The sequence below is a fragment of the Bombus vosnesenskii genome, unplaced genomic scaffold (assembly GCF_011952255.1).
Source record: "Bombus vosnesenskii isolate JDL3184/JDL3185 unplaced genomic scaffold, Bvos_JDL3184-5_v1.1 scf7180000013262, whole genome shotgun sequence".
NCBI lineage: Eukaryota > Metazoa > Arthropoda > Insecta > Hymenoptera > Apidae > Bombus > Bombus vosnesenskii.
This window is the reverse complement of record NW_022882922.1, coordinates 2,728,460-2,751,167: the sequence shown is the minus strand read 5'-3', so window position 1 is coordinate 2,751,167 and position 22,708 is coordinate 2,728,460. Positions and strand designations below refer to the sequence as shown.

At 33.6% G+C, this 22,708-nt stretch overlaps 3 protein-coding genes across 9 annotated transcripts; all 3 read left to right on the top strand.

Annotated features, from left to right (window-relative positions):
* Positions 1 to 1,546: 1,546 nt before the first annotated feature.
* LOC117235787 (CCR4-NOT transcription complex subunit 7) lies at positions 1,547 to 5,391 on the top strand. Of its 2 annotated transcripts, none has more exons than XM_033498166.1 (7): positions 1,547 to 1,756; positions 2,160 to 2,254; positions 3,326 to 3,511; positions 3,585 to 3,744; positions 3,822 to 4,098; positions 4,170 to 4,310; positions 4,393 to 5,391. In XM_033498166.1, the coding sequence occupies exons 2-7, from the start codon at positions 2,239 to 2,241 to the stop codon at positions 4,519 to 4,521; spliced, it is 909 nt and encodes a 302-aa protein (XP_033354057.1). In that variant the 5' UTR covers positions 1,547 to 1,756; positions 2,160 to 2,238; the 3' UTR covers positions 4,522 to 5,391. The 2 variants fall into 2 exon arrangements, with proteins under 2 accessions (XP_033354057.1, XP_033354139.1); XM_033498248.1 differs by lacking the exon at positions 1,547 to 1,756 and adding an exon at positions 2,502 to 2,672 and having other exon boundaries at positions 4,393 to 4,702.
* A 2,637-nt stretch (positions 5,392 to 8,028) lies between these two features.
* On the top strand, positions 8,029 to 15,548 carry LOC117238192 (protein mesh). Of its 2 annotated transcripts, XM_033503008.1 has the most exons (16): positions 8,029 to 8,504; positions 9,090 to 9,331; positions 9,416 to 9,603; positions 9,679 to 9,994; positions 10,246 to 10,414; positions 10,490 to 10,750; positions 10,935 to 11,125; positions 11,210 to 11,355; positions 11,431 to 11,712; positions 11,931 to 12,400; positions 12,481 to 12,755; positions 12,840 to 13,114; positions 13,205 to 13,359; positions 13,444 to 13,626; positions 15,103 to 15,253; positions 15,325 to 15,548. In XM_033503008.1, the coding sequence occupies exons 1-16, from the start codon at positions 8,096 to 8,098 to the stop codon at positions 15,413 to 15,415; spliced, it is 3,804 nt and encodes a 1,267-aa protein (XP_033358899.1). In that variant the 5' UTR covers positions 8,029 to 8,095; the 3' UTR covers positions 15,416 to 15,548. The 2 variants fall into 2 exon arrangements, with proteins under 2 accessions (XP_033358899.1, XP_033358813.1); XM_033502922.1 differs by lacking the exons at positions 15,103 to 15,253; positions 15,325 to 15,548 and adding an exon at positions 13,852 to 14,836.
* Positions 15,549 to 16,792: 1,244 nt separating this feature from the next.
* LOC117243178 (LARGE xylosyl- and glucuronyltransferase 1-like) lies at positions 16,793 to 22,692 on the top strand. Of its 5 annotated transcripts, XM_033510446.1 has the most exons (13): positions 16,794 to 17,084; positions 17,391 to 17,540; positions 17,655 to 17,806; positions 17,867 to 17,982; positions 18,638 to 18,821; positions 19,430 to 19,974; positions 20,064 to 20,213; positions 20,513 to 20,815; positions 21,462 to 21,658; positions 21,721 to 21,862; positions 21,931 to 22,061; positions 22,150 to 22,242; positions 22,480 to 22,692. In XM_033510446.1, the coding sequence occupies exons 3-13, from the start codon at positions 17,728 to 17,730 to the stop codon at positions 22,607 to 22,609; spliced, it is 2,070 nt and encodes a 689-aa protein (XP_033366337.1). In that variant the 5' UTR covers positions 16,794 to 17,084; positions 17,391 to 17,540; positions 17,655 to 17,727; the 3' UTR covers positions 22,610 to 22,692. The 5 variants fall into 5 exon arrangements, with proteins under 5 accessions (XP_033366354.1, XP_033366337.1, XP_033366328.1 ...); XM_033510437.1 differs by lacking the exon at positions 17,391 to 17,540; XM_033510463.1 differs by lacking the exons at positions 17,391 to 17,540; positions 22,480 to 22,692 and having other exon boundaries at positions 16,793 to 17,084; positions 22,140 to 22,242.
* Positions 22,693 to 22,708: the final 16 nt, after the last annotated feature.

Genomic DNA, 22,708 nt, shown 5'->3' with positions numbered 1-22,708 from the left:
TGCGAAACGTGTAAGTACTAATAGGGTGAACCAGTAGGATTATATATTAAGTAACATTGAATTATTGTGTATACATCGTTCATTTCCAATTCAACGACTAACTCTGTATTATATGCATATAGTGATTTTACAAAAAAGTTATGAAGATAAAATTAAAAGTATTTAATAACTTCATATCAGAAACATCTTGTGGTCAATTTTATTTACCGCTCATTTGTTCAAAAATAATACACTGATCATCATTATCTATCAATTAATCATTATTTGCTGCTTATTTGTTTAAATTTGCGTTGTTTAAGAAAGATTATCCTTTTGGACTTAATCCAGTTTATTTACCATAAATCGCAACAACAGGTACCGGTGCGGATACTGGAGTACCGCAAACTTTTAATCTGTACCGAAATTTAACGTGATGGTTCATACAAAATAAATCTTCACATTCTCACACTCATCTTTCGTATATACAGGATGTTTGGCTACAGGTGTAAATAAATTTAACGGATAATTCTTTAAACTAAGATAAGATGAAAATAAAAAATTAAAAAATTGCACTTTTGGCTTTGCTTTTTAGTTATTGACAATTAAAAATTAGCCGAAATATCCCTGTGCGCAAGCAAACCTCCTTACACAAGCGAAAGTAGATCAGCCTAAGCAACGGGGTACACAGGGATCCTTAAATCGAACGATGCATAGATAGTAGCTTATCTCGTACATGTCGTGGAGAAGAAGATTATGACATTTGAAGACATAAACCATCCTGCGCGACGTTTTGTAAGTAAAATCGTAGATTAAACATTATATCTACCTACTCTTTAAAATCCATAACAGTATATCGGAAACTGTCCCACAAAATTTTCAAGTTTAGGAGATTAATATTTTCTTTAATCCTTTGTCTCCATAAATACACACATAAACAATGTTTATTGTTAACCCATAGTAGGTAATTGAGTGCGCTGCTCGCGCAAAGAGATAAAGCCTGAACGTTGTAGAAAATAAGTGAATGAAATGAACCGAGTTGATATAATTACAAAGAAGTCGTCTGTAATATTTCCTATATTCGCTGTAGCAAATTGCAGAGGGCGTAAGAAACCCTGAGATTTTTTTCTAGGTCGGTATTTCAGAACCTGAGACACAAAGAGCTATTTAATGTCACGTCTACTCTGCTTTTAGTTAATGTCACTACTATACTGAATCGATAACGTCGCATGTGACACGATGATGATAAGGAGGTCAGATGATCACCAAAACATGGAACACAAAAAATGTATGTTAAATGTCATAACTATGTTGTATTTAGTTAATGGTGTGGTATTAAAAATGCATTGAGTGTCACATCTATTTTATACTTTGTTTGTGGTACATAATACATGTGATGTTTGTATAAGAATGTAGCAAATTTTTATTTCTATTGACTCAATCAGTTTTGCTAGTTCAAATGAATATAATTTCTATACATACTGCTTTAAATAGTAAAATATAAATCCTAGCAATTGCCTATATCTCATTTATGGTTTTATTGTTAGGTTAGCATGTTAACAACGCCACGAACAAAAATGCCCGCTGTAGCGATTTTGGCGGCCTAACTTCAGACAGTGTTAGTATGTATATGTATAGAGGGAATTGCTTTAAGTTTGGACACTCGTTTAACCTGTTTGTAGTGTGACAGAAGATTTAAAAGCGCGATAAGTGTTTTATAAAGCTTTATTTCGCTTAGTACGTAAGAAAACATCGTGTGGAAAAACGACCATACCAAGAGGTACATTGTAACATTTATTTCTTTCATATTCGTGTGAACAAATCGCTTTTGTTTATTTGAAATACATAACCTATGTTTTCACCTATAGATTTATTTAGAAAGTAACGTGTGCTAAGAAAATTTCTTATTGTTTAATATCATTTTATTATCATGTTTTGCATTAATATCACATTCCTGAATTTCTTTCTAGCATACAATCATTATAAGACAATAATACTTGTTTACGCGGATTTCTAACCTGTAAACAGAAATGTTATTTATTCTCCACAGAATTCAAATTTATTTATTGTTCTTTAATTTTCCATGTTCGTAATATACATAAACAACATCTCTGATATTAAATTTGCATATCATGTAGTAAAACTGATTTAACAAGTAATAATACTTATGTGTATATTTACAGTGATATGAAGAAGGTAAAGCTGTGACAGTGGGAATTAAACATAAAAATAACCCCGGTGACGACAAGAATATTTAACCTTATGCCCTCAGCTACCGGTACGTATTAAACAGCTTGTAAATATATAATTATTTATCTCTTTTACAAAGGTATTGTTCTGCAAATAATTTTGATATTAACTCCTCAGCCTTATTATAGTAAAATTTATCAAAGTAAGCCTTGAGAAGTGTTGGACTTGACATATATTTGTTGAAATTAAATGATAATTGATTGTATAATGAATACCAAAGGTGTAACACCAATATCTGACCTTTATATAATCAATGTGGCACATACGTATTGCAGGAACTGTGAAGCAAAATAAATAAAGTACTTTGGATTTGTGTGGATGATATTACGTGAAACATACTTCCAGAAGAACTACATAATAGAAGTCCTCTTTAAAAGTAGTAGAATAGATTATAACATGCAATGAAGTTCCCAAGAAATATTCAGTCGCTGTTGCTGCAAGAAAAGGTGTGCGCTTTCAGAGAATTTCAGAAGAATGCACAAATCCTAGAAGGTGCAGTTATAGAGCCATTATATAGGCTCTGTAAGATAAATAATAAAATTTTTAATTTATAAAAAAATGCTACAAACTACTGCATAGTATCTGTTATAATTTCATATAATTTGGTACAGAAACATGTTTAAATAATCTTTATGTAACAAGTTTATATGTCAATATAACATAAGGTATATGACCATTGATTAAGATATAACAATAGAATTCAATTTTTATATTAAGATATGACTATATATTACACAGTTTACGATCTTCATTTATGGTTGGTCTGTACCTATATGTAATACTATCAAATCATTTTTGTATTATTCAAGAACTAATGCTTACTCAAGGCAGTTGAAAAGAGTATGGATATTCAAACAGTACCAACCAAAAATGGTTTTTCCTACTATCTGTAATGATACAATTAATTACACTATAAAATATAATTTACCTAACACTAACTATTAAAATAGTAAAAGGGAAACACTACATGAAAAGTTACACATATAATGTATCGGTTTATTATTAGTATCGGACCAATGAATACTGATAATAGTCATTGTCAGTTCTTTTCTTTTTGTTTCATATAAAATAATACTTATATCTTTACACATTTTCACAGGAGGAAATAACCCCATAGGGCAACAGAAGGGTGGGGCGACTATGCCCAGTAATGAAGAATGCGGGATCCGAGATGTTTGGGGACATAATCTCGAAGAAGAATTTCGAACAATTCGGCAAGTCGTGCAGCAGTATCAATATATTGCAATGGATACTGAATTTCCAGGAGTAGTTGCTAGACCCATTGGTATAATATAATAAAATTATAATTTAGTTGTACAATAATTATTTGTAAAATAAAATATGATACTTTATTATAGGAGAATTCAGGACTAGCGCCGATTATCAATATCAGTTATTACGATGTAATGTAGATCTCTTGCGGATAATCCAACTTGGTCTGACATTTCTCGACGAATCGGGAAATACACCTGGTGGTAGTTATACCACATGGCAATTTAATTTCAAATTCAATTTACAGTAAGTTATACATAATTCAATATAGAACAATATAAAGACATCAAATATAACAATACTAACGTTGAACAATTTTTTAGAGAGGATATGTATGCGCAAGATAGTATAGATATGCTACAAAACAGTGGTATACAGTTCAAAAAACACGAAGAAGAGGGTATTGATCCGTTAGATTTTGCCGAATTATTGATGACATCGGGAATTGTTCTTGTTGACGACATAAAATGGCTATCCTTTCATTCTGGTTACGATTTTGGCTATCTATTGAAACTTCTTACAGATCAAAATTTACCCCAAGAAGAAAGTGAATTCTTCGAACTTCTTAGGATATATTTTCCAACAATATATGATGTAAAAGTATGTTTTGTATAGACATCTGTTATAATAAAAACTATTTCCACCTCTAATATGTGACATTTTGTTCACAGTATTTAATGAAATCTTGCAAAAATTTGAAAGGAGGTCTACAAGAGGTAGCAGAGCAATTGGAAATTCAAAGAGTTGGTCCCCAACATCAGGCTGGTTCTGATTCGTTACTTACGGGAATGGTTTTCTTTAAAATGCGAGAGGTAAACAAATATTTCGAATAAAACTATATTAACCAACAAATCGTATATTGTCTTATTTTTATAATTATATATGTTGTTTTAGATGTTTTTTGAAGATAATATTGATGATGCGAAATATTGTGGCCATTTATATGGTTTGGGAACATCATTTGTCGTAAACGGTTCAGGAGGATACCTAGACAGTAATGGAGATAATTCTTCGTCTTCGTAATGTTAAAAAATACCACATCTCAGTCGCAACAGATTATTTCATTACAAATAAAATGTTATAAATAATGTTTCACTTAATGGTCAAGCGTATAGTTCATATCCACAATATTACATTCAAATCACTGCTGTAGATTAAAAAATATTACTACTTGAAAATGAAACTATAGGAACATTTTTTCATATTTGTGCATTTTTTGTATCCTTCAATTTGAGACTTTCATAGGTTTCTTCTGTGATACATGCTATTAATCGAGAACATTTACAATACTGTGCAACATAAAATATGTAATATAGTTTCCTTACAAGCATTTGTGACAATATTGGTATACAAGATACAATTGCAGTACAAAAGAAAAAAAAGGAAACAAATCTACTTTTAAGTGTTTTGCAAAATCTCTATTGGAATATGGAAGGTTGGCTAAGAATAATGCAAAAAAAAAAACGAAAAAATTAAGAAAAACAAATGCAAGATTGCATTGTTTAAGTACATTTATCATGCAATGCATTTATAGATCACTACTTTTTATGCCTGATAATTCCTTATAATTAGCGTTTTAATAAATATTCATCAAAATTACGCTTTGTGCAATTTTAGATCAACAGAATAAAATATTGTTGCGTAGTATTTGAGAAACATATTCTATAATTCTGTTATCCTATTTTGTAGATACAATCAGCAAGTAATTTCCTCTTCATTTTTTTACATTATTTTTCAGGTAGTATTTCTCTTACACATACTTTTTATTGTGAAACGAATTAGTAACGTGACTAGGAAGATCTTTTGCCACACTTCAAAAATGAATATCGTAAAATACATTTCTTTTGTAAATAACACATCGTTCCGAAAATACAATAAACATCTTAAATAAAAGTTTTGTGATTTTTAATATCAACTACACAACCAAAACGAGAAAAAAAGAACATTCTGAGTTACTTGGCAAATAATATAATAAAAAAACTGTGAAATCCGCTTCAGTTGAGCTGCGGAAGACTTGGTCGTTGGAGACGAGAGACGGTACTTCACCACACACCGAATATAACTGAATAAAAGTAGATGTGAATTTTCATACATATTCACTAGATCCAATCATGCCTCGTCGTGAACAGCATCCGAAATTGGAACATTTTCTAGAAGTTTCGCGACTTCACGACTCAGGTACGTCTTTAAATGTTGTAAATTTAAGGCCTTCGAAATTTCCGAATCCGAGTGCATCAGAGACTCGAAGAGTCCATTAAAACATTAAAACTTGGCCAGTTAAGAAGATCCCCACCGAAGATCGGTGAAACGAAGGTAGGATCCTTGAAGACACGAGACAGCTTCTTTCCCCTGACAGTCTTAATTATGCCGAGTTTATTCCGAGTGGTTCCAATAAAATATACCCGACGATCTCATGTCTGAGAGCTTCATTTAACTGACCACGAGTTCGATAAGTCCGAGTAAGTGGATGCGATTCGAGAGGCAGACGTAAACGGAATGGTTATTGGCAGCGCAGTCCGAAGGGTAAACATAGATAGTCCCCAACTCGGTCTACCATATTTGATTGGGTTTTAGCGGGCCCTATGGGTCCTGTTGGGAATCCATGCCAGCAAGTTCCTATGTTACATTGTCTTACCAACAAGCGCCTTTTGGACCAGTTACAGAAATTTCAGGAGATGGAAGAAGTCAGTTACAGGAGCCCTGCTTCAGACGAAGGCAAATTCTGCGAAAGTCACTTCCAGGAGTTTGAGTTAATTTATTCGTCGTCAAATCAAAACTAGCTCTGTCCTTTTAACCCGGCTATGCCTGATTTGACTCGGAAGTGGTCTTAGCTTGGATCCGAGGACATTCTTCTAGGTGACCCTCTTTCGTTACGCATTGAGTATCGGAAATTCAGAAGAGCTGACATTGAAGTTACATCCAAATTTCCGAAAACCTTGTTGGTCATGTTACGCGAAAAATGACTCCTCGAGTGCTACTCCAGACGGATCGCTGGTAGTACGAACTAGAATCAACGTAGTGTCAGTAACCTCGGCGTTTATGGTTACAACATGGCCTTTACCACGGATGATTTCTCAATCATCCCTCGATTAATCGTCACGTAGTGATGACGTCAGATATCGAGTAGCCACAAGCGGATAAGACTATAGCCATATTTCTACCATAGACACCAAAGCATAAGCAGTCTTTCGTCTCACTCACTTTTTTTTACATCTTACACTCTCAATATCATTAAGCATATTATTAAGCGTTATTATTAGTCTTTAATTTAGTCGTTGTAGCGTTTATTGTGTGCAGTTATAATCATAGTTATCGTCCTTTGTATATAGTTTTGTAGAAATAAATGCGTTAGGCATTCATTGCTGTGCTGATGTGGGTGTAATCCTTATCCCGCGCACCAGCGCCTGACCACATGCAACCTCAAACCACAAGCATTATCATGTTATTCGATACAGTTTTCGGCAGACGAAAACGAGTGAGCCATATATTCTTTGTTTGTCGAACAATTAAGATTCCACCGCATTGCTACCGCTTTGCTTTATTGCACAAATGGATACAATACACCTTCGAAGTTCGAATGGTTCAATGTTCGAACAAAAATGTCAAGAAAAAGTCAGCTTAGCTAATGATTAAGTAAATCATTATGAAATCGAAGAAGGACAGCAGCAAATCGAAAAGGAAAGTTGTTAGAACCACGATAGAGGTGAAAAAAGATCATATTCAAACATGAGGATGGCGTTCGTACATATCTCGGATCCAAGACAATTCACGTATAGGACCCTATGATTCAATGAAAGGAAACTCTCCTTAATAAAGTTAGATATTTTTTGAGTTTATATATTCCTTTTATGTAAGATTTTATGTATTTTTTTTTTATACACGATTTTATGCATTAAATGCTGTTATAAAAGCATCAGGACCGGATTAATCCATTCTATGTCAATTTTTATAGGAAAATGATTTCAGTTTTCGAACAAATCGATTTCCGAACAGTTCGTAATTATGTTCGACATCAGAGATTCCACTGTATTAGTTAGGTGCGTCTGACACAAGCCAGGTCATCGCGCGCAACGCACACATAGCATGATAATACGGATGATCAGTGAGGGCGACGGTTTGGACATCAAACAAACATTAAGAAACTCAGATCACTACAGAAACACCGGTCATCCTAAAGAAAAGTCTAGGACAAGTTGGGGAAAATCCGGACGGACGATAACCGTACCTGAAACGGATTATGTTCAAACTTGGTGTACCTATTGTAATTATTTATATTGCTCGTGCATCCGAGTCTCTCATTTTAAAATCCGGCATTTTTCCCAAATTCTGCTTGTCGAAATCGAGAGTAAATGCAGACACAATTTTATCTCGTTTAAAGGGCGTTTTGTATCCTTTCGAAAATGGGTCACTAGTTCTTCGTTCGTTTTATTCGTTCAAGTTTCAACGTTACCTTATCCATCCGTAGTAAGAAGATAAACGAGTTTTATCACAATATTACTGATATCAGTACCGCTATCACTACTCGTTACCTGAAACCAAGCTCAGTCTCTTTTACTAAATCAGACAAATCGGTACAATTTACTTCTGGATATTGAAAATGCGGAATGAATCGTATCTCGGTCGTGTTTTTGCTTTCCCAAAGTTGATCGTTTTCTGGTGCCTTCTTGTTCTACTGACCAGTCACATATCAGCACAAGTTGAAAATGAAACGTTCGAAAGTGTATTTGGACTGGATAGACTGGATAATAAGGAATCGATGTACCCAGAAATTAACAAGAATACCGGACAAATATCTCCGATAGAAACGCAAGATTTATCCGAGGTAGTGGACTTGATTAAAGATGAAGATGATCACAAGGAAGGAATGGAGACAGGAGCGGAAGATGTCCCAGCCAGTACCAATGACAACCCCGACGAAAAAAATATACCTGAGGGTAAAATCATGTCTTCGTCTGGTTTCTCTAAGAAAATGATCGGAAAAAAGAATGAGAAGTATGTGAGGTACGGTAAGTATTTCGATATCAAAGGGCGTGACCACTATTTCTTTTTCTATTTCTGTAAAGAATGTGAAAAAATAAAACAAGACAGAATGTCTTTTAAATTCTAGGAAATTTATTTAGCGAAAAAACGTTGTACGTAAGTCAAATACATTCTTTTTAATTGGTGAATGTATTATTTTGTTATATATAGTCCAACTAACGAATCACATCTTATCTGTTTTATCAGTTACTCACTCTAGTATGAATCGAATGAATCATTGGATTGTATCTTTTGTAACTCGTTTTTCAATCTTCCTTCCACGTAGATATATTCCTCATATCTAGACTAAAATTATTTCGTTTGTTTTTACTTTTACATTTGGTCTAATCTAAATGATCGTGTTATCGCCCCTGTAAACATATTTCGCTCGTTGACGTTGTTTGTGGATACGTAACAGCGATGTTAACAGAAAATCTGCTAAAACTGGTAGCAGTATTTTCATTTTCTTATAGAGTTATTAATCGAGCTACTAAAAAATCCAAATGCTTGAAATTATCGCACGTGATATCAAATATCGATACTAAAATATTGCAATTCGTGTATCCTTATAGATTCCGATTTACCGGAAGCAGACAGATACGCGCCTCGTCCAGATGATTCAGTTCCAAATTATGTCTTAACAGAGACGAGACTGAAAGAAATTCGATCAGAATTCATGTATTGGTACTTCGACAAGGGTGGTACCGATGACGAAGGCGATTATCAAAGGGAAATCCAAGCTTCGACGCCACAAGTACACAAGAATTTCAATTTTCAATTACCATTCTTTGGCTTCAGATTCAATTACACCAGAGTATGTTACTATTTGTTATCCTCTTATCATTAGTGATTATTAGATAATCTAATCTAAAAATATTGTCCGTTTAAAAAATTACAGGTATCAATGAATGGCTTCCTAGAATTTAGCGATCCTCCGATACATTATACATATCCTCTCGTATTCCCGATCAAAGATTGGCCAAGGAAGAACGATCCTAGTTTTATAGGGATATTTTTCAGTAAATGTCGCATAGGAGAAATAAGACCAACCGACATAGATCAGAGGAGACCCGGTGTATACTTTAGGCAAGTTAAAAATTACTAAAATTATTAAATAACATTTTAAATGATATTGGAATTTATCACGAAAACGAATTGTAGACTGGAACGAGATTTACAAAGGAGAACAGATCAATTTGGCGTCGAAATGCGTGAACGCCTCAAATGGGATATCCGCGAAGGAATTATTGGTACAGATGCCTTCGATCCTAAACACGCAGTCATAGTAACGTGGAAAAATATGTCCTTCACCGGTGGTATCGATAACTCCCTTTACAACACGAACACGTTTCAAATGGTCCTGGCCACAGATGAAGTGAACACCTACGTCATATTTAATTACCTGAATATTCAATGGAGCAGTCACACGGAAGCTGGTGGTGATACAATGTATGGAGAAGGTGGAGTCCCAGCATTTGTAAGTTCATTCAACTTTTATATTTTGTTTGTTACGACTGCATCAAATACATATACGCTTTTAATATAAGAATTTTATGATTTATTTAGGAACACAATTGTTTATCGTGTAATGATAAATTTATTGTCGGCGATATATTTCAGTGATGAAATGGAACTCGGGAAGTTTCCTAGTTTCCTTCATATAACGTTGCCTATTTAATTTTATAATTAATCGATCGAAATTAATTAACCAGTGTTATCTCTGCTTAGGTCGGTTTTAACGCTGGAAATGGCACACGAAGCTACGAATACAAGCCCTTCTCTCAAATGTCGACGATTCGCGATTTAACCGGAAGAGGATGGGCGAACGGTTTTCCAGGACGTCATATGTTTAGGATAGATGAAAACATAATGCCTGCAGTTTGCAATAAAGATATTTGTAAGATTGAACAACGCGTAGCGAGGAATCATTAATAATTAATGATAATGTCGTATATAATAATACGTTTTCCAGCTGGAGCAAATTTGCCTCTTGTGTTTGCACCCGAAAGCGGAAACATGTTAGGCGGTACCATCGTGAATATTACTGGTCCGTGTTTCAACGAGACTGAGAAAATTCGATGTATGTTCGAAAGTGAGTGGGTGATAGGTACTGTAGTGGACAAAAACCGAGCGATATGTGTTCAACCATTCGTGAAGGCACAAGGATATATTCGATTCGCGATTAGCATTGGTGACAGTAAAACATACAATTGGAAGGGAAAATATTTCATTGGTAAGCTGATAACATACGCAGTGACTTGTTAATATAATTAGGAATATAACTAAGAAATATCATTGTCGTAGTTTTTACGGTTCTTTATAATAATTTAAAAGAGTAGCTATTTAATTCGAAATAAAGATGAATAAAGAATTATGATCTTCAAAAGATATATATTAATTATAATAATTCTTATCAGAAACCCCAGCTACAGCGACCGAGAAAATCTTTGTGTCCAATAGCGTTCACCAAGCATATCCAGCTGAAATAAAAATTACTTGGGATCGATACAATTTAACCAGCAATTTGAACGCGGGAGTACAAATATCTTTGTGGGGATATCGTGAGACGAAAACTACTCCCGAATTTGAATACATCACTAATTTGGAGGTTGGTTCGTGAAATCATTTGCTCGTGACATAATATTTAATTTTATTATCAATTAAAAAAAATATTATAATTGAAAAATTGTAGACAGCATATACGAATTTGGGTAGCTATATTATAAGACCAGCAGCATACCGTGACTTAAGCAATCCTTATCAGCAAGACATGACTTTCGGTTTTATCCAGCTCAATTTAACAGATCCGCAGCAACAAACTGGCCTTAACATCACACCGTATGTAAATTATATGTAAAAAAAATACTTTTAGATATTATTTGGATAGTCGAATTACAAAAAATGTTTGTATAGGAGCCTATGGAGTAGACCAATTCCATTAGCCTGGTACTTTGCCCCACAATGGGAAAGAGGGTATGGATCAAAATGGCCTCAACGACTTTGCGACAAGTGGATCATGAACGACAGATATTTGAAAAATTTTGCGGCGGAAATATCCCTGTGTCCGTGTACTTTAAAACACGCATTAAATGACAAAGGTCGTTTCCTTCCAGATTACGATTGCGATAAAGATTCGAATTTGGATTGCATGTATAATCTGCATGCGCATCATTGTGTGAGAACAGGGGCGCCAAAGTAAGTAAGATTTCTGTTAGTATAGAAGTAGGCAATTTTATAGGCAAAAGGTATTTTAATTTTTAATGTATGTTTGCTTGAAATTGTTATTGGAACGAAGTAATGATACAATCGGAAGAAACATTTTTCTCATCCTTTCCACTATTCCCAGTTCTTCTTTAATATAGCTCAACATTGCCAATTTTTCTTTTATATCATACTTTACTTCTTAATTTTAGCATGGACGGTTCTGAGCAGCAATGTTGCTACGATAAAAATGGCTATCTAATGTTGACTTACGATCAGCAATGGGGTTCGAGACCACATAGGTCCCACAATTTAGGATACTATCCATGGGACGAGGCGAACAAAGTACCAACTCTTTCTCATTGGTACCACGACATAATACCATTTTACATGTGTTGTATGTGGCAAGAAGAACACGCAGTCGGTTGTGAAACGTTCAGATTTGAAAGACGACCAAGTCAAGATTGTATCGCTTATCAGTCTCCAGCTATCGCGACGGTGTTTGGTGATCCTCATATTGCAACATTCGATGGCTTGGAATATACCTTCAATGGAAAGGGAGAGTTCGTTTTAGTACGTGTGAATAATCTGAAAGATAAGCTTGACGTGCAAGGTAGATTCGAGCAGTTGCCGAATAACGTGTATGGTGAAGTTAGGGCTACGCAATTGACATCTGTAGCAGGTAATTAATTTACAAAAACTAGTAAAGTTATAAAAATTTTATAATTCCTATTGGAATTAATTTAATATTTTTCTATACAGCAAGAGGAAATAATTCAGCAACCATAGAAGTTCGATTAAGGCCAAAACACTCGCAATGGAGATATCGCCTCGATGTCTTCGCCAATAATCGTCGAGTATACTTCGATAGGCCATCCATAAAATTTCAACACTTTACCGGCGTTGTTGTTTATACACCCACGTACATTTTAAATCAGAGTGAAGTGATCATCATGTTTGATACTGGTGCAGGTGTGGAAGTAATCGAAAACGAAGGATACATGTCAGCCAGAGTTTATTTACCCTGGACGTACTTGGTACGATTTAGAAAATAAATATGGATTTATATAATAAATACTGACAAATATATAGAATTTATAAATTTATCTATTTCATCTTAGAATAAAACCAGTGGTCTATTTGGAAAATGGAATTTTGACATTGCGGACGACTTGACAAATCCGGATGGACAGCAAGTAGCAGCGTCCAATTTGAACCACTTTGAGGCTGTACATAAAGACTTTGCGATTCATTGGATGTTGGAAGATAAAGAAGACGACGATAAAGGAGGACCATTGTTCACCAGAGAGTTTGGCAGAACTGCGAGTTATTATTCCAATAGAACCTTCGAGCCCGAGTGGCGTAAGACGCCTGCAGAGATACTACCTTCGAACAGGTGACTGTTATTTTAATAGTCTATTTATCCATCAGAATAACGAAATATCGAACTGTTTATAAAGAAAATATTTATCTTCCTCCATTGCAGGTCGTACGATATACAACGAGCTGCTGATCTTTGTGGACAATCATATCAGTGTCAATATGACTACGCAATGTCGCTCAATCGTGATATGGCTCATTTCACGAAAAATTATTACAATACGTACACTGAAATAAGGGATATCAATATAAATGAACGAGGTGAGTTACAAAAGTTTTTAGAGGATATTTAAGTCAATAACTATTTGTATAATTTGTTTCACGTTCTATTTTTTATTATTTCAGTGGTATCATGCGGTGTATTGGAGACACCACGCTTCGGACGCAAGAGTAACTTCTTCTTCGTGCCAGGTACGAAGGTAACTTTTGAATGCAATCAGGACTTTATATTGGTTGGCGATCAACGACGTGTATGCACCCCCGAAGGTCGTTGGAACGTGCCGGAGTACGGATATACGGAGTGTCTACGTGAGTATTTGAATTATAATTTTATATATTTGTTTTCTAATAAGACAAAGTATCATACAATAATCACCTGTTGTTTTTCTATAACTTATGTATACTTATCTTTCGAAAATCTTATTGATCTCCATGGCTACATTTCGCACATTGAAAATAATAATTCATTATCAAAACGGCTACCCCAACTACAAGAGAAATAAAAGAAAATTCTTTGGTATTACATAAATATAGGTCAGATCGAGTATGCTCAGCGTACAGCATGGACAACAATGGGCATTATTTGCGCCGTTTTAATTCCTGTAATAGCATGTGTTGCTGGCGCCTTTCTTTATGTACGAAAGAATCAAGCGCAGGAAAGTTCCTTGAAATCGTGGCGTTATTCTGAACGCGGTTCTGGTGTTGACAATGATTCAACGCTGTTGTCTCGGTTAAAATCATTCGATAGACCAATTTCACCCGTTAGCGACACTAGCACTAGTTCGAGTATGATTAAAAAGCCTCATTCTTATGACAAAGTTTATCGTACACACGAGCCTTTGCCTAACAGACCAGATATTGATTTTGAAGATAAAGATTGGGATCTAAAAGAACCCACTTCTCTGACAGAATCGGAAAAAAGTACAACAGACTCTACCAGAAAAACTGGAAGTCCCAGTAAAGAAAGTGACGTTTAAAATATCAATAATATTAGATTTTCATAGATTTTTAAATAATATTCACGCAATATACTTGACATTTCAGAAGTTCGTTATTTATATGTTTCTTTTTCTTTGGGGAACATCTCTTCCATAACAGACATTTATCGATTTTTATCTCATCTCTGGTAATTATTTGCAGTCATATTTTCGAAATAATCCAGAATTAAATCACACACACTCAAATATCATTTGCACAAGATATAAATTCATTCGTCATAGGAAATGAATTAAATTTTACGCCCAGAATTAATAAGACTTAATGTGTGTATATATATATATATACTGGTTTTGCTGTGGAATAGAAATGTTCTTTATTTACAAAACGATACATTATTACGTTGTTATACCGCACATAAGCTTTATACTTTTATAATATGTAATGTATAGTATAAATATTTGATTGCATTAAAATGCATTATTGTTTGGAATAATGGAAGTTTATTGTGACGTTTTTATACAAAATATTTGCTAATTAATGTAAAAAAATGCAGTTTAATAAACTTTTCTATACCTTTAAATATTCAGGAAATTTCTATTCCACATGCATTTACTACACGTTTGATAAATCGTTTTAATACCTACTTGATTTTCATAGTGGAATGGAAATTTCCACCAAAAATATTGTTATTATTTTTTCATTTTTTTTATTATTCTCGTCCTTTATCCTTTATCCTTTCTTAATTATATTTGTTTTTATATGTGTATATATTATATCGATTACTATGTTTTTCATTTGTGTAATCGTCAATTATATTAATGCTATAAATTGTATTGAAAATCACAGGTCAACAGGAATATAGTTCTCGTCAAGCAGGTATCACAGCTGGTATAGTACTTGCTTGCCTAATACCAGTTATAGTACTGATTATTTTTGTGGCATCCAGACTTCTAAAGACACAGAAAGAACAAAGAGAACAGGAGGAAGCATTGCATAGGTATTGCAATTGGTATCGTAAGTTACAAATGGTAATTTAATCAAATATTAATCTTTTCATTTTTTCTACAGAGCGAGAAGTACAGAGCTCCAAAGATTACGCAAGCTCAAAGATGAACAAGAACCTACTTCACACACCAGTAAAGCAACAGAAATAAATTAAATAATGGACGTATTTTTATACAAACTTTTTTTATAACTTGTTTCATATCATTGCACATTGTATTCTTATCATTTACTCACTTCAAGACTTAGTTATATTTATTTTAGAAAAATATGTCTAATACATAATATAATTTCTGTACAACTACTTTTATAGTTATTGTTCAAATTATGTTTAGTTAGTAGGTAACGTGACATAAAGCATTTAATTTAGAGTGCAGCTAAAGATTCATTTTTTCTCTGTCAGGCTACATTTTATGACATAAATCTTCTGCATAAGGTGGAAAGCATATTTAATATAGTATTATTTTATATTAATGTTAATACTGTACATGTAAAATATTCGATACGCAGGATATCCCACTAACTTTCTTATGAGGTAATATCTCCGTTACTGCTAATGATACGGGAAAATTCCAAAGTAATAGATTGCTTGGTTCGGAGGGACAAATATTATGGTGAACAAAAATTTTTTCTTAACGTCACACTTTTCGAGATTTCAAGCTCATCGATGTTTTTTTTAAATAGAATCATATATTTCTTAATGAGAAGGACAAGGAAAACAAATATAAAAACAGTACCTTACGTCCTTTCTTCTCTTTCGTATGATAAATTTTATAAAATAAAATTTAAAATACCTATTAATTTTTTATAGAGAATCTGGAACTGGATCGATTAATATATTAACAAATATATTCAAAAATGCTTGTTTATCATAATATTTGTCCCTCTGAACCAAATAGTTTGTTGCTGAGACATTTTTACGTATCATTAAAAGTAATTGAGATATCGCTTTATAATAGAGTTAGTAGGACACTCTGTGTATGTATGTATAATTAGAATTTTATACAATCAACAAAATATATAAACGGGTTATGAAATATAATTTTTTAAAGTATTTTATAAAATTTTATAAAATAAAAAGATGGCATTTAAATATCACATATAATTATCAAACCGCGATCATACTTCCATAAATACAACAATACTATTATTTTACCGCTTTATCTGTTAATGCAATGTACAATGCGATAACTGTGATGTACATACAATTGAAGGTTGTATCATGCATAGTTCAATGAACTTAGATTAATATAAGTATTAAGAATATATATATTCAAAAGTCTCATCATGAATAATTGTTACATTATACCTACATAGCCAACTTTTGGGGAAAATCTAGTTTTAAAAATCTAACATACACTGCATACATATGTATGTGGCATCCTGGCATCCTATATTACTTGCGACTAACTTCAGTTCACAGTGTTGATGTTGCCCTCTCGTAACAAAAGTGGGTAACTACGTAACGAGTTACCGACTGTTCGACGTCTCTTGTTGTGTTGCTCAGACAGAGTAGTAATTCTACTACTACGTTATCCAGTGATTAAACTATTTATGTTAGACTTCCGGCTTCGAGTGTTTAGGATGCGTGCTGTTCCGTCATTGTTCCTAGATAACTGTAATTACGCGAATTTGCTTAGTTTACAGCAAACATTCCGAGACATAACAGTGATTCATTGAAACGCAAACGAGTGCTGGTGCCCGAGGAGATTTATGTCTGCAAATTCACATATAGAATTAATCACGTTCGAACCCTGTATCCCAAAGTAGTTGGAGCAATGAATTTAAGTGCGTGACAGACGGTGACAAAAACTGCGACATTGGAGGTATGTGTTCCTTTCTATATATTTAGTTATCCTATATCCAGTTTATATTATTTCATGGTGTTGTTTCCAATAAGCCAATTGTGTTACAACAAAGTGCATTAACCTATCTCTTTTGTTTTTGTTCCATGCCACATTTGCGCATGTCAAGTAATTTAAATTGTCAAAATATCTGTATAGATTATAAACTTTTAGATGTTTTTACATATCTTATACGTATAATAAGAGTATATATAACAATACTGTAATAGACAAAAAAAAATATTGTACAAAACATTATAGGGAAATTTATATTTGCATAATTTTTAGGTAGAATAGAAAATAAGACAAACGTAGAACGGCTCCAAAAACAGCATAACATAGTAACATACAGTAGTATCGTGTTAATTGGTCAAGATTTCGCTTCGTTGCTATTAACTGCCCAGGCAGGATCTTGAGGTCAATTAGTGCAGCACTACTGTATTTATCATTCATTTGCACAAAATTTAATTCTTAATTAGTCTACTTTACTAAAATTTGAACGTGTAACTTGTACCTCCAATCGCTACATTGATTTTTCATTTTTCTTTATAGATCTTGGCATTTGCGTAACAGAGCTCATTCGTTAATCATTCTACGAATTGGGAAATATGTCTGTCATATTACAATGGCTCGATCATGGCTAGGATGTTTATTCGGTGTTTTAATACTATCCACAATTTTTTACCTGTATTTACTATTGAACGGTAATGCTCGAGTTTATACTACAATATTCCGTAATATTGATCTTTCGTCTATTATTATAGTTCCTTCTGCCGATATCAATTCCTTCAAACTTAACAATAAATTGAGCTCGCCCATGGACGTAGAAAAAGAAAGTCCACACGTGGAAAAGCTGCACTTAGAAAATAATCATAACGAGGTACACAAATTTAGACCGTTTTTTGGTACATCTTGAATCGAAAATTAAAAATGAACATTGCAGAATATTTTCAAGTATAGTACATTTAATGAGTGATTCTTAATTGTGTCCTACCTTTAGCTTGTTAGTTGATTTTCATGGATTATTATCAGCAAGAAAATATTACTTGATATCGTAGGTTGTGTAATTAAATAGTAAAGTTATGCAAGCAATAAATAAATGTAGTTCGTCCTATAAATTCAATTGAACACACACACAATTTTGTCTTTTTTTCTTTCTCAAAAAAAAAAAGAAATTAATAAGTTTCTTCCAATTTTTGTATTTCATGTTGATTTATCCTTTCTTCTATTTCTTTAAGAGATACACTTGTAATATGAAGTAGGAAAATACTACTATATATGAATAAACTGTTCAACCTTCTTTTTTAATTACGATTAATTAGAACATATGTTCATTAAACCAGCAGGAGGAGAGAGAATATTTCAACACTTAATAAAAATGATTAAATGACTTGTACTAAGCCGTATTAATGTAAAACCAGATATAATATATCCTTTGTATATTATAAAATATCATCGTGCAATTAAGAATCACGCTATATAATTTGTAAAAAATTTAAATATGAAGGCGATGAAGATTAGCGATTTGTTTTAAGGTAAAATGCGAGACTATACACATTGCGATGGTATGCGCTGGATACAATTCAACGTTTGCTCTGGTGACAGTGGTAAAATCCGTTTTATTCTACCGCACTAAACCTTTGCACTTTCACTTGCTTGTTGATGAAGTTGCAAACAGGACCTTGACAACAGTATTTCAAACGTGGGATTTACCATACGGTTCGTAAAAAATTCACCGCGGATGTAGTCTCATCCATTTCTTAGATTAAATGTTTTTAAAAAAATTATAAGAAAGATATTGTTGGAATATTTTCAATTAGATATATTTTAAAAATACGCTATATATAAATATAAATATATGTATATATATATATGCCTTTTATGAATTTTAAAAGAATATTCAATTTTTTCAACAAAATGAAGCTTCCAAGAGAATACATCTATCCAGCAAATAATTTAGGTCACGTACTCGTTACACTCTTCATGTTAATATAAAATGAAATCCTATCCAATTTTTTCACTACTCTTAATTTAAAACAGTGAATTATACTTTTTCCCTTCTTGTGAACAAGCATCACACATGTATATATAAATAATATGCATACAAATGCATTAATATGTAAAGTTGGATATGAAAAACGTCGAACAGTCGTTGATCCAATTATAACCAGCATGTAACATGACTATCGGCCGGTGAAATAAATTTGAACAACACATTAATATAAAATTTCTGTTATTTAAATTTAAGGAATGGATGATAAACATTTTTTTAGACGCAATTATCCTTGAGCGATATCAACGAATTCTATATGTTTGCAACGTTTCAGTGAATTTAACGTATTACAAAGCAGAAAAATGGGTGCCAAAGGTGTCCTGGATACCGAACAAACATTACTCGGGCGTTTACGGTCTCTTGAAATTAATTCTGCCGGATGCGATGCGGGAGGATAAAGTGCTGGTATTCGACACCGATGTGACCGTGTTAAACGATGTTAGTTTGCTCTGGCAGATGTTCGAGAAGTTCACGAGCGATCAGGCCCTAGGGCTGACGGAAAATCAGAGTCATTGGTACATAAAGGCATTGTCTTACGGTCAGCGACCATGGCCAGCTCTGGGGCGAGGCTTTAACACTGGCGTGATGCTAATGCACTTGCAACAACTCCGTAAGAGGAAATTTATGAGCCTGTGGGAAACTGTTGCGAAGCGTGTTCTGGTCCATATACCGGAAACTAGTTTAGCCGATCAGGATATAATAAATGCTGTTGTCAAAGAGCATTCATCTATCGTATATAAAATACAGTGCACATGGAATATTCAGTTAAGCGATCACACGATTAGCGATATCTGTTATCGCGACACTAGTCAAATAAACGTACGTAACGCGCTTTTTCCTTGAAACACATTTTCAGGGCTTTGCTTTCTAAAGCAATTCTTCCTCAACACTAAGCGATTTTTTTTTAGATCGTACATTGGAATTCCCCTCGCAAGCAAGATGTATATAATAAGCACATTAACCAATTTCGTAAGTTGCATAAAGTCTTCCTTGAAATGGACGGAAACTTATTACGTAAACGCTTATTTGGTTGTGATAAACACGAAACTGTATCGCAAGTAAGTTTCCTTTTTGTTAAAACAAAGAATATTTATACATATTATCAGAATATCATCAGAAAAGCTTCATTTTTAATGTAATTAATTTGTTAAATTACTTATGTTGTCTTATTATAAGGTTTTTAATAGACTATCCCCACAATTGTGTTAATTATACCTACCTATAAACGATCCAATAGCTTGCAAATTAAATGATCTTCAATTTATAGTTATAATATAATATAGTCGACATTGCATGGAACATTTTATAGTACGATTTAGCAACTAATATTAGTAAAATAGAGATTTTGGATTTTTAGTACAACGAATCGACTCTGTGTCGAGAGTTTACAAGAGGCGCAACCACGTTGTATCGTACTCATCCTTTTCTCCTTGAATATGAGTACAATGTATATGCTTCAACAGACATTGCTCTAGCAACTCAGTGTAGCGTGGAAAGGATACCGTTACTAGAAGACCTATCGAAACATTGGCCCGGTACCATAAGCGTTGCTCTATACCTTACGGACGCTGAGGTGCAGAATTTCCTCGAGTTCGTGCGCGGCTCCATCGAGCTGAGAAACAGGAAGAACATTGCATACCATGTCGTGTATAAGGATGGGGTATGTCTATCTACGAGAGTCTACATCTTGTACACGTATTTCAATAGTAAAGTTTATTAAATAGCTACAAGATGTTGAATTATTCTATTAGCTCTTGCATATTTTGTTTGATCGTCTTAATATCCTTATTACTTTCGTTGCGGATAATTAATAATCTCCATGATAATTTAAAATAAGATAATTCTCAGACACGACAGGGATAAAAAAATTGCAGATTTTTATATTTTCATGCAAATTATCTTTAAAGGCTTTCGAAATATGATTTTCATCAGATACGAATGGATTCTGCTTGAATGGTAACAGATGCACAGTCATTTTTCTCTCGTATTTGGGTGTCGTACGATCCTCTCTCTATATATACATAAGTTTTTACGTATTCTAACAAGTGGGGCAAAGTCTGGCGCCAGAAGTTCAAGAGATGCAGAATCTGGTGCTAGAATGGCCAACAGATTCTTGAAAAAAAAAGGGCAACATTTCCTTCGCGCATTATGATGATCAAATTCAGCGAAATTTATGTAAATGTATGCAGACAGTTACAAGTCAATTTTGCAACGTCCAAACGAAAGAAAATACTTTAAAATATTTTATAAGATAAGATATTAATATATATATTCATATTTAATTATACAGAACTCTTTTCATCCAGGAACTCTATCCCATTAATTATTTGCGAAATACTGCGATGTCGTATATATCGACACCGTTTATCTTCCAATTGGACGTCGACTTTTTGCCGCAGTACGGATTACACGAATCCCTTATGAACTATATCATTAAACTGAATATCAGCGAGTCGGACAAAGTAGCTTTGATCGTTCCGGCGTTTGAGACCGAGCGTTATAGGTATTTCCTCGTTAAAATCGGAACAAAGAATCGCGCGATGCACATTATTATCTTTTTTATAGGTTTATCTTTCCTGCTAACAAGGATGAACTTTTGAAGTTCTTGAAGCGTGGCGTTCTATACACTTTTCGTTACCATGTTTGGACTCAGGGGCACGCTGCCACAAATTACAGTTATTGGAGGAATACGATGGAACCATACGAAGTACATATACTGAAAACAACTTGAATCATCTCGTTTGTACGTAAATAATAAAGTTGATATCATCGTAGGTTTCTTGGGAACCAGATTTCGAACCCTACATCGTGGTCTCAAGAAAGGCGCCTCGATACGATACCAGATTCATCGGTTTTGGATGGAACAAGGTATCCTACCTAACACACTTGACGGTATTGGATTACAAGTAAGAAGCGTTTCATAAATATCCTTTATAAATGACTTTAAAACACCGAACACTATAGCGCGATACCATAAATTGGAGATTTATATAGGTACATTGTCTTGCCGGATACATTCATTATCCATCGGCCTCACGCCCCTAGTCTCGACATCGGCAAGTTCAGAACTGACTCTATTTATAGAAGGTAACGTGGCAATAAATATATAATGTCAATAAAGTAATTGGGGGAAGAGTGAAATTAATGACAAAAATTTAAAATATCGTGTCCTTCGCTTGTACGAATTTATTCAATAGTAAGGTTATTTGTACTTTAAGATTCTATATCCTCTATTTACTTTAAGCACCGTGTGTATTTAACGAATAAATCAATTATGGTATATAACATTGCACTGTTATTTGTTATCGTTAATTTGCATTTTAGATGCCTAAAAAAGTTGAAGGACGAATTCGTTGAAGAATTAGTGAAGAAATATGGCATGCAGACGTTGTTGAAGTTAAAGAAAATGACCAAAGAAGAGAGAATATTAAAGTCTGTTGAAACCAAAAAGTAATTAATTATATTTGTAATGACAATAGAGATTACAAAAACGCAAATATTATAGCTATTTTCTCAATAAAAAGATATAAAAAAAGATGAGTATGTTTGCCTA